At 36.3% G+C, this 13,860-nt stretch overlaps 3 protein-coding genes across 5 annotated transcripts; 1 reads left to right on the top strand and 2 right to left on the bottom strand.

Moving 5' to 3' along the window:
- Positions 1-57: 57 nt before the first annotated feature.
- On the bottom strand, positions 58-5,098 carry Gdh (glutamate dehydrogenase, mitochondrial). The gene is made up of 8 exons (XM_003702698.3): positions 4,446-5,098; positions 2,219-2,419; positions 1,914-2,147; positions 1,690-1,847; positions 1,469-1,624; positions 1,188-1,398; positions 962-1,116; positions 58-887 (listed from the first exon to the last, which is right to left on the bottom strand). Exons 1-8 carry the CDS (start codon positions 4,873-4,875, stop codon positions 771-773), a joined length of 1,662 nt encoding a protein of 553 aa, XP_003702746.1. The 5' UTR covers positions 4,876-5,098; the 3' UTR covers positions 58-770.
- Positions 5,099-5,266: 168 nt separating this feature from the next.
- Positions 5,267-9,119, top strand: LOC143263950 (DIS3-like exonuclease 2). Its single transcript, XM_076534292.1, has 9 exons — positions 5,267-5,722; positions 5,826-6,033; positions 6,102-6,706; positions 6,779-7,040; positions 7,134-7,651; positions 7,739-8,033; positions 8,109-8,302; positions 8,389-8,671; positions 8,755-9,119. The coding sequence occupies exons 2-9, from the start codon at positions 5,851-5,853 to the stop codon at positions 8,857-8,859; spliced, it is 2,445 nt and encodes an 814-aa protein (XP_076390407.1). The 5' UTR covers positions 5,267-5,722; positions 5,826-5,850; the 3' UTR covers positions 8,860-9,119.
- A 655-nt stretch (positions 9,120-9,774) lies between these two features.
- On the bottom strand, positions 9,775-13,858 carry MARCH6 (membrane-associated ring finger (C3HC4) 6). Of its 3 annotated transcripts, none has more exons than XM_003702699.3 (6): positions 13,705-13,858; positions 12,911-13,336; positions 12,062-12,814; positions 11,311-11,967; positions 10,780-11,233; positions 9,775-10,696 (listed from the first exon to the last, which is right to left on the bottom strand). In XM_003702699.3, exons 2-6 carry the CDS (start codon positions 13,295-13,297, stop codon positions 9,951-9,953), a joined length of 2,997 nt encoding a protein of 998 aa, XP_003702747.1. In that variant the 5' UTR covers positions 13,298-13,336; positions 13,705-13,858; the 3' UTR covers positions 9,775-9,950. The 3 variants fall into 3 exon arrangements, with proteins under 3 accessions (XP_003702747.1, XP_012139431.1, XP_012139430.1); XM_012284041.2 differs by lacking the exon at positions 13,705-13,858 and adding an exon at positions 13,659-13,676; XM_012284040.2 differs by lacking the exon at positions 13,705-13,858 and adding an exon at positions 13,445-13,639.
- Positions 13,859-13,860: the final 2 nt, after the last annotated feature.

The raw sequence follows: 13,860 nt of genomic DNA, 5'->3' as shown, positions 1-13,860 counted from the left end.
GTAACTAAAAGTCGGCGAAAGAGAATTTAAGGAGAAGGTTAAAAGAAATTTAATTGATTAATTAAGAGCATACGTTTATTGACATACTCTTGAAACTTATAACAATATCATCGTATGATACATCGCGTTTTTCGATCGCGTATTTCAATCGTAAAAACAAATCCTTATTATAAATAACTGTAAACTGTTCTTCAGGCATATGGAATAACAGCGAAACATAATATCCGTGTAATTGAAACCTTATGATTAAGAACGTTCAGCGTTTAAACAACTCTTGAGTAAACCCTAATATCCAGATACATCAGATGTAAAAAGTGAAATACAAAAATGCACTGGCGTGCCGTTACTGTCCGAGCTTGAGTTCGGGTAACTGTTCTATTCACAGAGGAGCAAGCGAATGTTTCGTCTTTCGAATGTTACATCCTCTTTGTACTTGGAATTCGGTTCGATTTCAACGTCTTATGTATGTATGTGCAGTGTATACGCTTACAGGGGCACACAGGTATAGTGTACCTACGCAAGGGAGTTGATTAGGCAAATTATTACGATGCGTTCGAAAAACCTAGCACACGACGATCGATGCGCACGAAGTATTTCCACAGCTAGTTTTGGTCTTTGTCGCTATGGGACTGGACAGTATTAGCCGAGGAAAATAAATCGTGAGCAGTTTTCGAAATACTGTCTTACAACTTTTTACAGTTGTCTCGTTACCGTTTCCGTTACTGATCTCGATCAATGCGACCTGCTTTGCATAATTGAATACTTTGCGTTTAGAACGCAAGACCTGCTTCGGAGTAAGTGGTAAATATCTTTTCAATCGAGTTAACGTAGGCAGCTGTCCTCAGATCCAAACCAAGGTTGTATTTCATAGCGGTTTTCATGATTGCCTGCAAAAGAACATTGAAAATTATGAAGGTAAGCGGAATAAAACCGAGTGAAATGAAGTCAAAGAAAACGGTACCCTGGCAGATCTTTCCATCGTGTAATCTAGACCGGAATGGACGATATCTTTCTCGGAAGCACCAGAGATACGCTTCTGGAACGCCTCGGAAGGAGTAACGGGAATTCGACCACCAACTCGGCCAAACCTACGTTCTAACGATTCCTGTACGGATTCTACAAGAAATTGAGATATATTGCACGTGTTCGTTGTATCAGAATCTTAATAAAAATGTGCCTATAACTACCTAACAGATGATAGTTGGATTCTCTCTCGTATTTAAAAGTAAGACGACCATAAGACACATGGTTGAGATTCTTCAACCACTCGAAGAAGGAAACTGTAACACCACCGGCGTTCATGTACAAATCTGGTATAACCAAGATATTTCTATCAATCAAAATCTTATCGGCAGCAGGCGTAGTTGGTCCATTGGCAGCTTCAGCAATGATTTTAGCCTAAACAGAAACGTCTCGTTCAGTATATAAAAATTAGTATCAAAATAGAAATCGGAAGAACGTTCTTCACCTTAATGCGACCAGCATTTTCTTTGGTAATGACTTGCTCAACCGCGGCGGGTATAAATATGTCACATTCCTCGAACATAAGACCTTCACCTTCGTACGGCTCAGCACCAGGGAAACCAACGATAGTACCATTCTCTATGCGATAATCTTCCAGTTGCTGCGGACAAAAATCTAATTAAATTCTTTACGATAAAGGCATTTTCTCCTTTTCACGGAGCTTACCTTCGGGTCAATGCCTTCCGGATTAGTGATAGCACCGTCGTGTTCGATTACACCTATGCAAGTGGCACCGGCACGGTGCAGATAACGCATTGAATGGAGACCGACATTACCGAAACCTTGCACGATGAACGTCTTGCCACCCCAACCAGGCGTTGTACCTATTTGCAATTAATAATTGTAAATTTATTTCTTAGAACATTTCTTATTCGCTATCAATTTCTCACCGATCATGCTCATATAGTTAGCTTCATTGATAAAGTTTTCCAATCCGTGAAATACACCACGACCGGTTGCAGATATACGACCGTGAATTCCACCTTGATTGATGGGCTTTCCAGTAACACAGGCGTGAGCGTTGATGTCTAAGTGGCCTATAGTCTTTGCGTAAGTGTCCGCGATCCAAGACATTTCACGTTCTCCGGTTCCCATGTCGGGGGCAGGGACGTCGAGACCCGGTCCTATAAAAATTCAAAGCTTTTGTATATTGATTTACAAAGAAACAGTTCTCAATACTGTTCGACGTCCTCACCAATAAATCCTTTCTTCGCGAGTTCCAAAGTGAACCTCCTAGTAATTTTTTCAAGTTCATGTTCGGAGTAGAGTTTCGGATTAATCTTGATACCAGCCTTCGCCCCTCCGAAGGGAACGTCCACGCAGGCACACTTGAAAGTCATTAACGCAGACAGGGCCTTCACTTCGTCGCGCGAAACGTCCATCGAAAAACGGATACCTAAAAAAAAAGGAACGATAAGTACAGTGCAATATCTCGGATTCCGCAACGATGAAATTTTCAGAGAGATTTGTTCCGTCTGGTGATAACGTGTCGAGTCGATGAAGTAACGGTAAGTAACCGATAAGATTTTGTTTACATTGGGTAATTTCGCAATCGATACGGTCTCGTTTGATACGGGATGTAAAATACGGAAAGCGTGAATTAGTCAACTATAATTAGTTACAAATCAAGTTTATCCGATTAATATCGTCAAAACCCGTGATCGATTTCGAACGATAAACAAGAGACAATGTTTCGCAAAATTCTATAGCTCAAAATAACCCGGTGATTTCTTTAAACAAATTACATAACGAATTTTTGTCCGCGAAAACAACATCACGTGTGGACGCTTTTAACACGCGGTAACTCTGAAATGTCCGTGTACGTGTAGATGTACGTAAGAAATTACTATTTCGATCTCGAATGAAAAAGCGAAAGAGAAGTTGCAAATTGAAGGACAATCAGAGCAACGAACGTTATGCAAATAGACACCGCGGTTCGGAAACAGTTACATGATGGCTTCTCTTTGTCCGCTTCTTATTCTTAGTGTCCTTAGTGACCGAGTAACCTCGTTAATGACTTTTTTAAATAACATCTGGAAGCTATACCCGATCGATGTATTTGCCTAACGTTTACGCAACAGAAATATTTTTAGCGCGTGAGATGTGCTGTTGCAAGTAAATTACTGTCCTGAAATCTGTAGGCGATAAATGCATTTTAAAATCGAATGTTGCTTCCACGAGAGCATTGACCTTTCGAGTTGTCATTCATGACATTGGCACGATATACGTGATTGCCAAGCGCTTAAATTAAATTACGAATCAAGGTAGTTAGCTAATATTTGGCAGGGAAGAAGAAAACGAGTAGACAGCTTGGCATCACTAGCAATGAGCAATGTCGCTGGCTTCTTTTAACTACAAGAAAGACAACCTTTTCGTATAATTACTTCTAATTTCGCAACACGTGCGGTCAACTTAACCCTAAATAGTCGTACAGATAAGACAAGAGTATTACATCGTTTAATCGATAAGCATCGACTATGAAAACACTTCACAACTATCGATATTATCGTCGAGGAGCCGCACGTGACTGCAAAGTCAAGATCGAAAAAATTTACATATATATCTACTCTCTTTATTTAGTTATCTATTTACCATGAATTTTGTGCTTCGTGTTATATGATACAGAGTATCGCTTAAAAAATTTTAATTGATATCGTACGTCACAACATAAATATATGCCAGTGCTTAATCAACGTAACATGATACTCGTGAGTAATATGTCGGGAACGTATTCAAACGTATCAGTTAGAAGAAAATGTAAATGTTAGCAACTTATCATAACTACCGGTTTATGAACCAATCGCATGCAGTAAACAAAACTTGTTTTTAAATGAGTTTTTAAATATTTTAGCAAGTGTATGTAATTGAAAGATAATATAGAGCGTAGAGAATCGTTTTAAAATGATCGTTATGTATCCAGTAGTATTAGGCGCATTTTTGAGCTGTCCTCCAGAATCGAGGTTAAAACCGCGTTACAACATACGAAGCCGTAAAATTGTCTCGTGTTACGAGCCTGATGGTAGGTGGTACAATGAATACATAAAAGTAACTAATCAACTGTAGCGAATTTGAAAAAATTAAATGGAAATATTATACAGGATCAAACTGAAACTTTTCTGAGTAGATCCGAAGGATCTGAAACTCTTTTTAACTCGCTACGCTACGTGTCGTCGTCGATGACGTAATTGATGTGCGTATCCGATATAAATTTAAGTAGAGATAGGTAATCTACATAACATCGAAAAAGTATTATTTTATGGCAACACTGACCGTATACGCTAATACATATTAAAATTTAAATGCACGCAACGTTTAAGTTACCATTGTGAGAGAAAAAAAATAGTTTGCGAAGGCGCGATCATAAATGATTTGAAGGATAACTTGAAAGATTCGAATACAAGTGATGGTCAAATTCATTTTACCTCCTTTGCACGGCGTTCGATGGGTTGAATGCTGTGCGCGATAGCCAGTGATCATCTCGTAATCGCCTGAATCGCGTCTCAAGGGAAAACAGATTTCGAGAATATGATCACATGGTTCCATGAGCATCAAGATACCCTTCACCTTTTTCTTCCTTTCTTCCACGCTCATCCTCGAACGTTTGCCAATATCCTCGACCAATTTATCTTCTACGATCTGACAAGCACGGTGAAAGAAATATTCGACCATGTCGAAAAATTTTGGGTTTGGATCATCAGGAATATTCTTCAGTCGTTCGGGTATTTGATGGTCGGCATAGCCGCGTGCTTGAAACGCCGGTAGGATACGAATCAAAGTATTATGAACGATGTCATTGCTCGGCACTTGCTTCAAGGCGATCGACGATCTTGTTAGTTTTTTCACGTGAAACATTTTCGTTGCAGTCGCTCTATTCTGGGTCTAAAATCTTCAAAATCTTTTAATAACGTGCACGGTTTAAGTACTCGATTTATTCTCTTTTTCTATGTTCCACCTTCGACCCTTCTGCTCCTCTCGGACTACACTCTTTCTTCGGACTGCGTGAACGATCCTGTTACTTTACCACCGATCGAAACAACCTCACTTTTCCACCGCTGCCCGTCGCGACGCTCTTCCACCTACACCTCTCACCACCCTACTTCCCAACTAGTCCAATCGTCTCACATACATACTTGCCAACTAGAAAATCTCCCCACGCACGTGATCGAACTCGAATCAAATTCTGCCAACGTTTATGATCAAATATACCTACGTGACTCGGCACGGTTGGGTTACATTACGAATTTACTGTGTTGCCATTGTCGCTGTTTATTTTACTTATAAACAACTTATCGGAGATATATCTAACTTTACATCTGCTCCTTTTAAATTTGTCCATTTTTAACTGGATATTAATAACAAACGTGACACTTCTAATGACTTCACAAGCTACTAAACTTCACAATTAAGATTCAAAATTGGTAGATGAGTTTTAGTTTGCGTCGTTTTAAAATCGTAAAATTTATATAGATGATTAAAATTAATTCAAAAATCAACATGACGTCGAATGAAAGGTGATGTTATTACCTTTGTTAAGTCGGGATTATATTTTTATTAGGTTTATAGTCCGCTGGTGATTAAATGCAATATGTCACTTTTTAATAATTGGAATCTTATCAATGATAATAGTACATGCTGTAACAAGGTTGTTATTAAACCGTACTTTTTACTTACTTCTTCATGTACATAAATCAACATCACCGTATGTATTTTTATATTATATTTAAATAACGTATTATTATGTGATATTAATGGTTATGTTAATCATATTTTTCATGATTAATTTTCATGTATATTTAAACAAGTGGTTATACGTAAAAGATTGAAATCATGTCAAAAGAGTCAACTTCTTCAAATTCTGGTGGTGCGCACCAACCAGTACTTCCTATAAAAGTTGCTCATAAAGTTAGTTGCAACCAAAACGAAGCAATACCTCAGTGTTCTAAACTGCGACAAAAGGCAATAAATAATAAAGATAATTGTCGGAATGTCACAAAACAAATTTCTGAAAAGGTATTGGAGTTATATTTTTCTAATCTTGTATTAAGTATGAATAATTTAAGTATATTTAATTTTTTTAGAAAATGCAGAATGTTTGTAAAAAACAAAATAAAAAGAAAAGCAAAAATATTGTTTCTTCTGACATAATTGAGGAGGATGAAATTGAAGTTAAAAAATCTAAACCCATAAAAGAAAAACAGACATTTCCAAAATATATTCCTATAGACAAAATTGATCAATTTTTAAAACCTCAAAATTCTGCAGATGCTCAATATGTAGAAGGATACATACGTATTAACTCTAGATACAACAAACATGCTTTTTTATCTTGTAATGGTGAACGTGATCTATTGATTATCGGTATAAGGGACAGAAATCGTGCTTTGGACGGTGATTTTGTTGTAGTCCGTATACATCCTACAGAAAAATGGCAAATGCATCGGGGAGAAATACAGAAAACAGGCATTGTTGTTTGTATAAGAGAAAAGATACATCCAAGGAAAGCAATTGGCTACTTAAAACGACGTGATTCGTCGGTATTTTTTTATCCAAGAGACCAACGAGTTCCGTTGCTTAAAATACATCAGGAATCGGTGCAGCGGTTTACCTCGCATGTAGATGGTTGTGATGATACATTGTACCTAGCTGTTTTAGTTAATTGGATAATGCCTCAATTTGCATATGGGTATGCCAATAATTTATCGATCTATGAAATCGATAGATTATAGAGATCGTTAAGATATTATATTGTTTACAGGAAAATTGAAAAAATAGTCGGAAGTATGGGTGATATAGAAGCCGAGTCGAATGCAATATTACTCGAACATGATTTAGATGTAACACCTTACAGCCCTATTCTGATGAAAGGACTCCCTAACAGTGATTATTCTTTAACAGAAAATGACATAAAAAATAGAGAAGACTGGAGAGATGAATGTGTGTTTACAATTGATCCTGATACAGCAGTTGACTTAGACGATGCAGTTTCTTGCAAAATTTTAGAAAATAAAAATTATGAGGCAATTTTTCAATATTAAAAGAAACTATTTTTTATCCAATAATTGCATATGCATATTCAGTTTATGTTATGTCGTGTATTTCTTAAATTACAGATCGGTGTACATATAGCGGACGTTACTCATTATCTAGACTTCTTGTCGCCGTTAGATATTCAAATTTCAAAACGGGCAACGACTATTTACATGACGGACAATGTATATCATATGTTACCTAAGCAACTATGCGAAGTATGTTCGCTGTTGCCAGGCCAAGATAAATTGGCCTTTTCTGTCATTTGGGAAATGACACAAAATGCCGAAATTGTCAGTCATCGTTTCGCTAAAACAGTAATAAGGTCCTGTTGCCAAATGGCTTATCGGCACGCACAGGAATTCATAGAAAATCCAAAAAAGAATTGGCCTCGCAAGTTTCTAAGGGTGAAGGGAAATTTTAATCTTAAAGACTTATCGACGAAAGTAAATATTTTGCATAGTTTAGCTATTCAGATGCGTGATAAAAGATTTAAAAATGGAGCGCTGCGAATAGATCAACCAAAATTACATGTTACACTTGATCCAATTACGCGTTTACCAATATCATACAGTATAGAAGAACTTAAAGATAGTAACAGGTATTTATATTTTGAAGTCGATATTTTGAACATGTATAAATAATTTAATTTCCATTACATATCTATTCATACGTACATATGTTTTAGACTTATAGAAGAATTTATGTTGTTAGCTAATATGACGGTTGCTACTTATTTGTACGATACTATTCCTGATACCGCTTTGTTGCGTAATCATAGAGAACCCTCACAATATATTCTCAATACGACCAAAGACATTCTGGAAAAATTTGGAATTCATTTAGATATCGAATCATCTGCTTCTTTACACGCCAGTATTAAACGATACGAGGAAGAGTTAGAGTCTGAAAATAACGAGATTAAAACAACGATGAAATACAGAATGATGGTCATCAACAATCTTTGTTCTAAAGCTATGGCTGTACGATTATTTCCTTCATTTTTATGATCTTCCTTTCTCCTTTTTATTGGTTCTAATGATGTCTACTTTCTACAGCGTGCAACCTATAAATGTTCATCAACAGTTAAGAGTGAGGAGGACTTGAAGCATTATGCTTTGAACGTATCCCTTTATACACATTTCACTTCTCCAATTAGACGATATTCAGATTGCGTAGTACATCGTTTACTTTATTGGACTATGCAGAACATAACGTTGCCCGAAACATGGTCAGAAAAATTGTGTAAAGAGTAAGTCGATTATTAAGAAGAAAATGAGATAAACCGATTGGTATAAAAATATTGTACCTTTAATGTTTGTGTTTTTATCGTAATAGAATAGCGGCAAATTGTAATTTAAAAAAGTACAACGCAAAAATGGCTCAAGAACGAAGTAATGAATTGTACTTTACGTATTTAATTGACTTAAACGGTCCTATCGTTACTATGGGCATCGTGTTAAGTGTAACAGAGAATTTTATAGACGTTATACTGTGTCACGTTGGTATAAAATTAAGGATTTTTCTTTCAAAATTAAAGGACTTGATGGATATAGAATACTCTTCAGAGTGTTCAGTTTCAACGATACGTGTTTCTTGGAAACAAACGTCTTTTACTCAGGTAATATAAAAATGTATTATCGACGTTGTAAATATAACATAGACAAAGTAATAAGAAAATATTAATTTGCCTACCATTTTCAGGTAATAAATATTTTTACTTTATTATATTTACGGGTTGAAAAACACCCCGACTTATTTCAATTAATCGGTACCATTTTACCACCGAATCAAGAAATAGAACCATAATAATTTATGTTGCGAAATATCTTTTGAAATAATCATTGTGAACATATTGTTTATACGACATTTGCATGTGATTGATATTTTGAACTATATACATTCTTTTGCTAATAATTGCTAATATGATATTATGTTGAACTTTAAGTGGTGATTTTAAAGCAATTGGATCATGATTAGATAAAAAGATGAAATTATTTTGTAAAAATATATTTTGGAAAAAATGCTTATTTTAAAACAGTAAAGAAATAAATTTGATTTCTTCTCAAGGATATTCTTTATTTCACATGTGTTTTAATGTACATCGCGGAAATGTCTTTACATGTTTATAGTCGGCTATTTTCGTTCGTTTCTAAACAATTAGTACGTATACAAATAAATAATGCTTACTTGTATCTAACTTTGTACATAAAATTATGTATACCACGCATAAAGTATAGTCTAATTTTATAGGAAATAATTAGCCGAAATTGTTGAAATTTATCACATTAGAGGAGTTAGAAATACGACTTGATTTTATTATGATCAGAGTATAAATTTTTCTCTTTAATTTCATACAAGTCTATGTTAAACGTTAATGTTGTACAGTAAAATATGTCTATGTTATTTCGTAACTAACAAATTTTCAGTTAAAACGTAGTTTTACTTTCATAATGACTCTAAACGCGTGATGCAACTTCGATTAAATTTTGTACGCGTTATCTTGAAAGATCAAATATTCATTTACTCACAATCTACTCAAAAAATGATTTATTCAATCAGTAGTAAAAGAAATAACAACTTTGATCTTAGATTTCTTGAAATCGTATCTATTCGTTACCGCACAAGATGTTGATTGTTGTGTATCTTCAAGCAATGTATCTTCGTTAATTCGAATAAAAAAATATCAGCATTCAGCAATGTATCAAACGCAAAAGCGATACATCGAATAACAGTCTTTTTAATTTATTTAGTATCGCTTACATCAATAAATTATAATAGAAAGTATTAAAGTATAATTAACATAAGTTAACGCTTGTTATAATTAAGCGCGAGAATGTACATCAAAGAATTTTTCGTTAATTTCACATCACCGTTAAGAAATAATTATACCTAGGGCGTTAGCTTGATGCTTGTGGCTGTTGTTGCGATTGAGATTTATTTCGATGTTCGTAATTTACGAGTCTTTTCCCAACGAGATATTTATCGTTCTTTATGTGTTCATAAAGTTTTTTGAATTGTCGGATTTGGAAATAGATAACAATACACACCAAACTTACTAGTAAAAGGAAAGGATATAAATGTCTAGCGATAAGTATTTGCGTTTGTAAATTTGTGATCAGAAGCGGTATAATTCCGTAAGCTACGGCATAGGGAACAGCCAAAGCAAGACCAAAACAACATATTACCGGCGCTGCTAATTCCGTTACAATAAATTTTAAATCTATTTCCCTAATACCATCATTGTATGCTCGTTCAATCGCAAGACGGATCCTCCAGTCTGGCCCCATCATGGTAATAGCGGTTGCTATCTTCGTATATAAAACACCCAAGGCCCAATCTTGCCAGATAAACAAAATGGGATTTTGTTCTAATGGTACGCGTAAAGGTACTACAACGACTAATTCAAGAAGGAGACCAAACAAAAGCGGTATTAGGCCAACAAGTAGGAAAAATGCTACCGATGCTTTGACTCCTATGATTGCCCAATGTTTTACTCTGTCTAGAACAGCTCTTCGACCACGAGGTAACCAGAAATATGCTAAAGCTAATCCTCTTGCAGCGGCCCAACATACATACGTTCCACATGCCACAGTGTACACCTCATGTACTCGTCCAGATAGAGCAACTGTTGCTTCGTTAGTTTCTAAAAAGTTACGGGAAAAAAACAATGTTATTCAAAGATGGACAAAAATATAAAGTCGACTATAATGAAGATGACCAACTTACCAGATCCACTTAAAGTAGGTGGTAAGACCGGCGGAGACGGAGCCGGAGCTCCGACCATCCATAAGGCCATAACTCTACGTCCAAGCCAAACAGGAAGAGTCATTGCGATTAAGCTAGCAATGACAAGAGAAATGCAAACGCAAAATAAAAGACCAACTAGCCGAGCAGGGAACCACCGTGGTCTGGTATACGGTTGAAATCCTTTAGGTGCTTCTCGTTGCGATAATGCTTGATGTGCGGCACCTAAATCTGGATGTTGAGGTTCTTCGATTACTGCTGGGTCCGGATCTTCGGTCTGGTCTCGTAAAAGATACGACTGAATATCTAATATCCAGGCTACCACTCGGCACCAGCCTCTTATCAAAGCTTTCAACCATGTTCGCGTATGCGATTGTTCCAGTAGTGCGGGAAGAATGACTTGAAGTAGTAGCAGTTCTAATGATAATTCGCTGACCTGATTTGAAAGTAAAGTGATCGGTAACAGAAGAGTTGATAAATTGATAAAGAATAATTATTGTTATATTTTATTACCTGAGCTTCGCTTTGAACAGTTACTGTGTATGGTAGAAATCCTGGCCAAGCCCATCTTAAAAGTTTCACTGGTAACCATAGCATTAATAAAATAGCGGTTCCAAATATAACCGCGGATGTCACAAGTCTTCTTACGTGTCTTAAAATTGGAAGATGAATCATTTCTTGGATAGGAGAAAAATCTGGATCGTTCAGATTTCTTAAAAACCATAACACTCCTGGCCGCAACACTTCTCGTAACAGCAAAATAAACGAAGCAACATAGTATATATAAATCATTCCTACCAGCCAATGTATGAACATTGAGGTACCAGGGGCTAGCCTAAATGAAGATTCCCTGTCTCTAAGCGTGGCGTCGAACATTGCTAACGAACAAATGTCTAACCACCAGCCGCAAACCAAAGGAAGTACACCAATCTCGACGACGCTTAGCAGAGAAACTTTTACGATGACGTAACATAAACCCAATATACGCTGAGAGCGTTGGAACCCTAAAAGGGCAGCCAGCGTATGAAGAACTACCAAACAGACTCCAATGACACAATAACCACATAACGTAGTAACTAATCCTTCGAAGTGTGATGCAGCCGCGTACTCTTGTAATCCCAGACCCGTTATGGCAAAACTACCGATGTGATACGGGCAGAAAGCAAACACCTAGAATAGAAAAACATGACGTTCTAAATTACAGCGACACGAATAAAATTAATTGTTTCGTATCTTGTGTGCACTAAAATATTACGATAAATACCATAATAAATAGAGTATTTAGCGAAACAACCCAAAATACATGTTCCAGAAAAAGGAGGGATCCGTCTAGACCTAAAAGACGTTCCCAAGTCAATTCTTCTGCTGGTCTGTCCCACTCCAATGGAATCCAGTTTGCTTCTTCTGCTTCTCCTTGTGCTTGACCTTGAACTTGATCTCTCCATCCTTCACCACCTCCCACATTTGCTTGCTCAGCGTCTGCAGCCAATTCGTCTCTAGGTGGTACTGGTTGTTCCACGTTTCTAGCTTCCATATCTCTATGAGGTTGTTCTACTTGTTGTTCAGCACCGCTTCTATCGGCTATGTGCTGTTCAACGTCTCTACCACCAATTCCCTCCCCATCACCTATTCTTTGATTATTAGACAAATCAATTTCCTCTGCTCTTTGCCCTTCTACATTTCTCAAATTATCATTATTTGAGTGATTGGGCAGAATTGGTGGGTCATCAACAAAAGGTGGAACATTGTTATTGTCTTGTATCTCTTGTTGTCGAAGAGCTCTTTGTTCTTGATGTTGTTGTGCAGGAACTTCTACATGAGGTGGTGGATTATCAACAGGGGGCAATTGTACATTATCCCTTTCAAGCCAATCAGGACCTCCAGCATGTAAAATTTGTTCTCGTAACCATACAATACCAATAAATGCAAACAGAGTGCAGGTGACTACAAAACATCCGTGAAACACGTCTGAAGATATATTTTCTGTAGACAAAATGTCCATTGGCAATGACATTATCTGTAAACAGAAATATAAATGCATTATATATTTTGTTGTAGTTTATTAAGCATTATGTTACTTGAATATTTAATATTCTTAAGTGAAAATACTTGCCCTAACTAGATCAAGAGGACCACTGAACAAAGCTCTGTAAGTCCTACATGCAGTCAATGGAACAATACCAAGCCAAGCAATTGCGACCAAAGTATAATGTAACCAATATTTTACTGCTCTTACGATGCTAGAAATTAATCCACCAATCACATCTTTCAATGGTACACGACGTGGCATGTCTGGACTATAAATTGGGGTAAACGAAAAACGATATCCACAAAGTTCACAATATTCTTTACGTGAATAACGCATCCATTGTATTAAACATTCCTGATGTATCCATTTAATACTGCCTGTGCAAATACAAGGATGAAACAGAGGTCTATCTGCAAGGCCTTCAGAGCGACAGACCCTACAGATATCTGCACCTAACATGTCCTCCGTCATGTTTGGCTTCTTTTGAAACAACTGATTAAAACAACGTCACTGGAACAAAAATAATAAAATAACGCATTGTAAATTTAACATATTTGTTTATACAATGATGGAGTTTCATAAAGTTACAAAACTGGTCAGTGATATGTTGCTACATACGAAGTCGAACGATTCAACTAAGATCAACGATGTTTTAATAAAATTTTAAACGATTCGACTTTGGATAAAATGTAAGAAATGTTGTAAACCACGTTGATCTGCAACGATTGTTGCCAAGAGAGAGAACAAAATAAGAGATTATATACGGTGAAAATATTATCGAACATCAAGTATTTAATGTATTCAGCACTTTCTTCGCAAAATGTAAACTCACTCCATGGATTACGTGTATTATTTAAACCACTACGCTAATAACTTACGCATGCCTTGACAAAGACGTATCAAATCTAAAGTTATTGTGCAAAATTCTGAAAATGTCTACTGCTACTTCTAGCTCTTTCTTTCTTGTAACAACAAACATGCAACGTTTGCAACAAAAATGTTACTGGTACTCGTTAAAAACATTCATTATAACA

This window comes from Megachile rotundata, chromosome 8, assembly GCF_050947335.1.
Source record: "Megachile rotundata isolate GNS110a chromosome 8, iyMegRotu1, whole genome shotgun sequence".
Taxonomy (NCBI): Eukaryota; Metazoa; Arthropoda; class Insecta; order Hymenoptera; family Megachilidae; genus Megachile; species Megachile rotundata.
This window is presented reverse-complemented; position numbering and strand designations above follow the sequence as displayed.

Coding starts and splice junctions, on each gene's coding strand:
- Gdh (XM_003702698.3), bottom strand. CDS start 4,875: ATGTTTCACGTGAAAAAACTAACAAGATCGTCGATCGCCTTGAAGCAA. Junction 1,625..1,689: donor CGGAAGGCATTGACCCGAAG/GTAAGCTCCGTG, acceptor TTTTGTCCGCAG/CAACTGGAAGATTATCGCAT. Junction 888..961: donor CGATGGAAAGATCTGCCAGG/GTACCGTTTTCT, acceptor GTTCTTTTGCAG/GCAATCATGAAAACCGCTAT.
- LOC143263950 (XM_076534292.1), top strand. CDS start 5,851: ATGTCAAAAGAGTCAACTTCTTCAAATTCTGGTGGTGCGCACCAACCA. Junction 7,041..7,133: donor TAGAAAATAAAAATTATGAG/GCAATTTTTCAA, acceptor CTTAAATTACAG/ATCGGTGTACATATAGCGGA. Junction 8,672..8,754: donor AACAAACGTCTTTTACTCAG/GTAATATAAAAA, acceptor TACCATTTTCAG/GTAATAAATATTTTTACTTT.
- MARCH6 (XM_003702699.3), bottom strand. CDS start 13,297: ATGACGGAGGACATGTTAGGTGCAGATATCTGTAGGGTCTGTCGCTCT. Junction 12,815..12,910: donor GTCCTCTTGATCTAGTTAGG/GCAAGTATTTTC, acceptor TTCTGTTTACAG/ATAATGTCATTGCCAATGGA. Junction 10,697..10,779: donor ACCTACTTTAAGTGGATCTG/GTAAGTTGGTCA, acceptor GTAACTTTTTAG/AAACTAACGAAGCAACAGTT.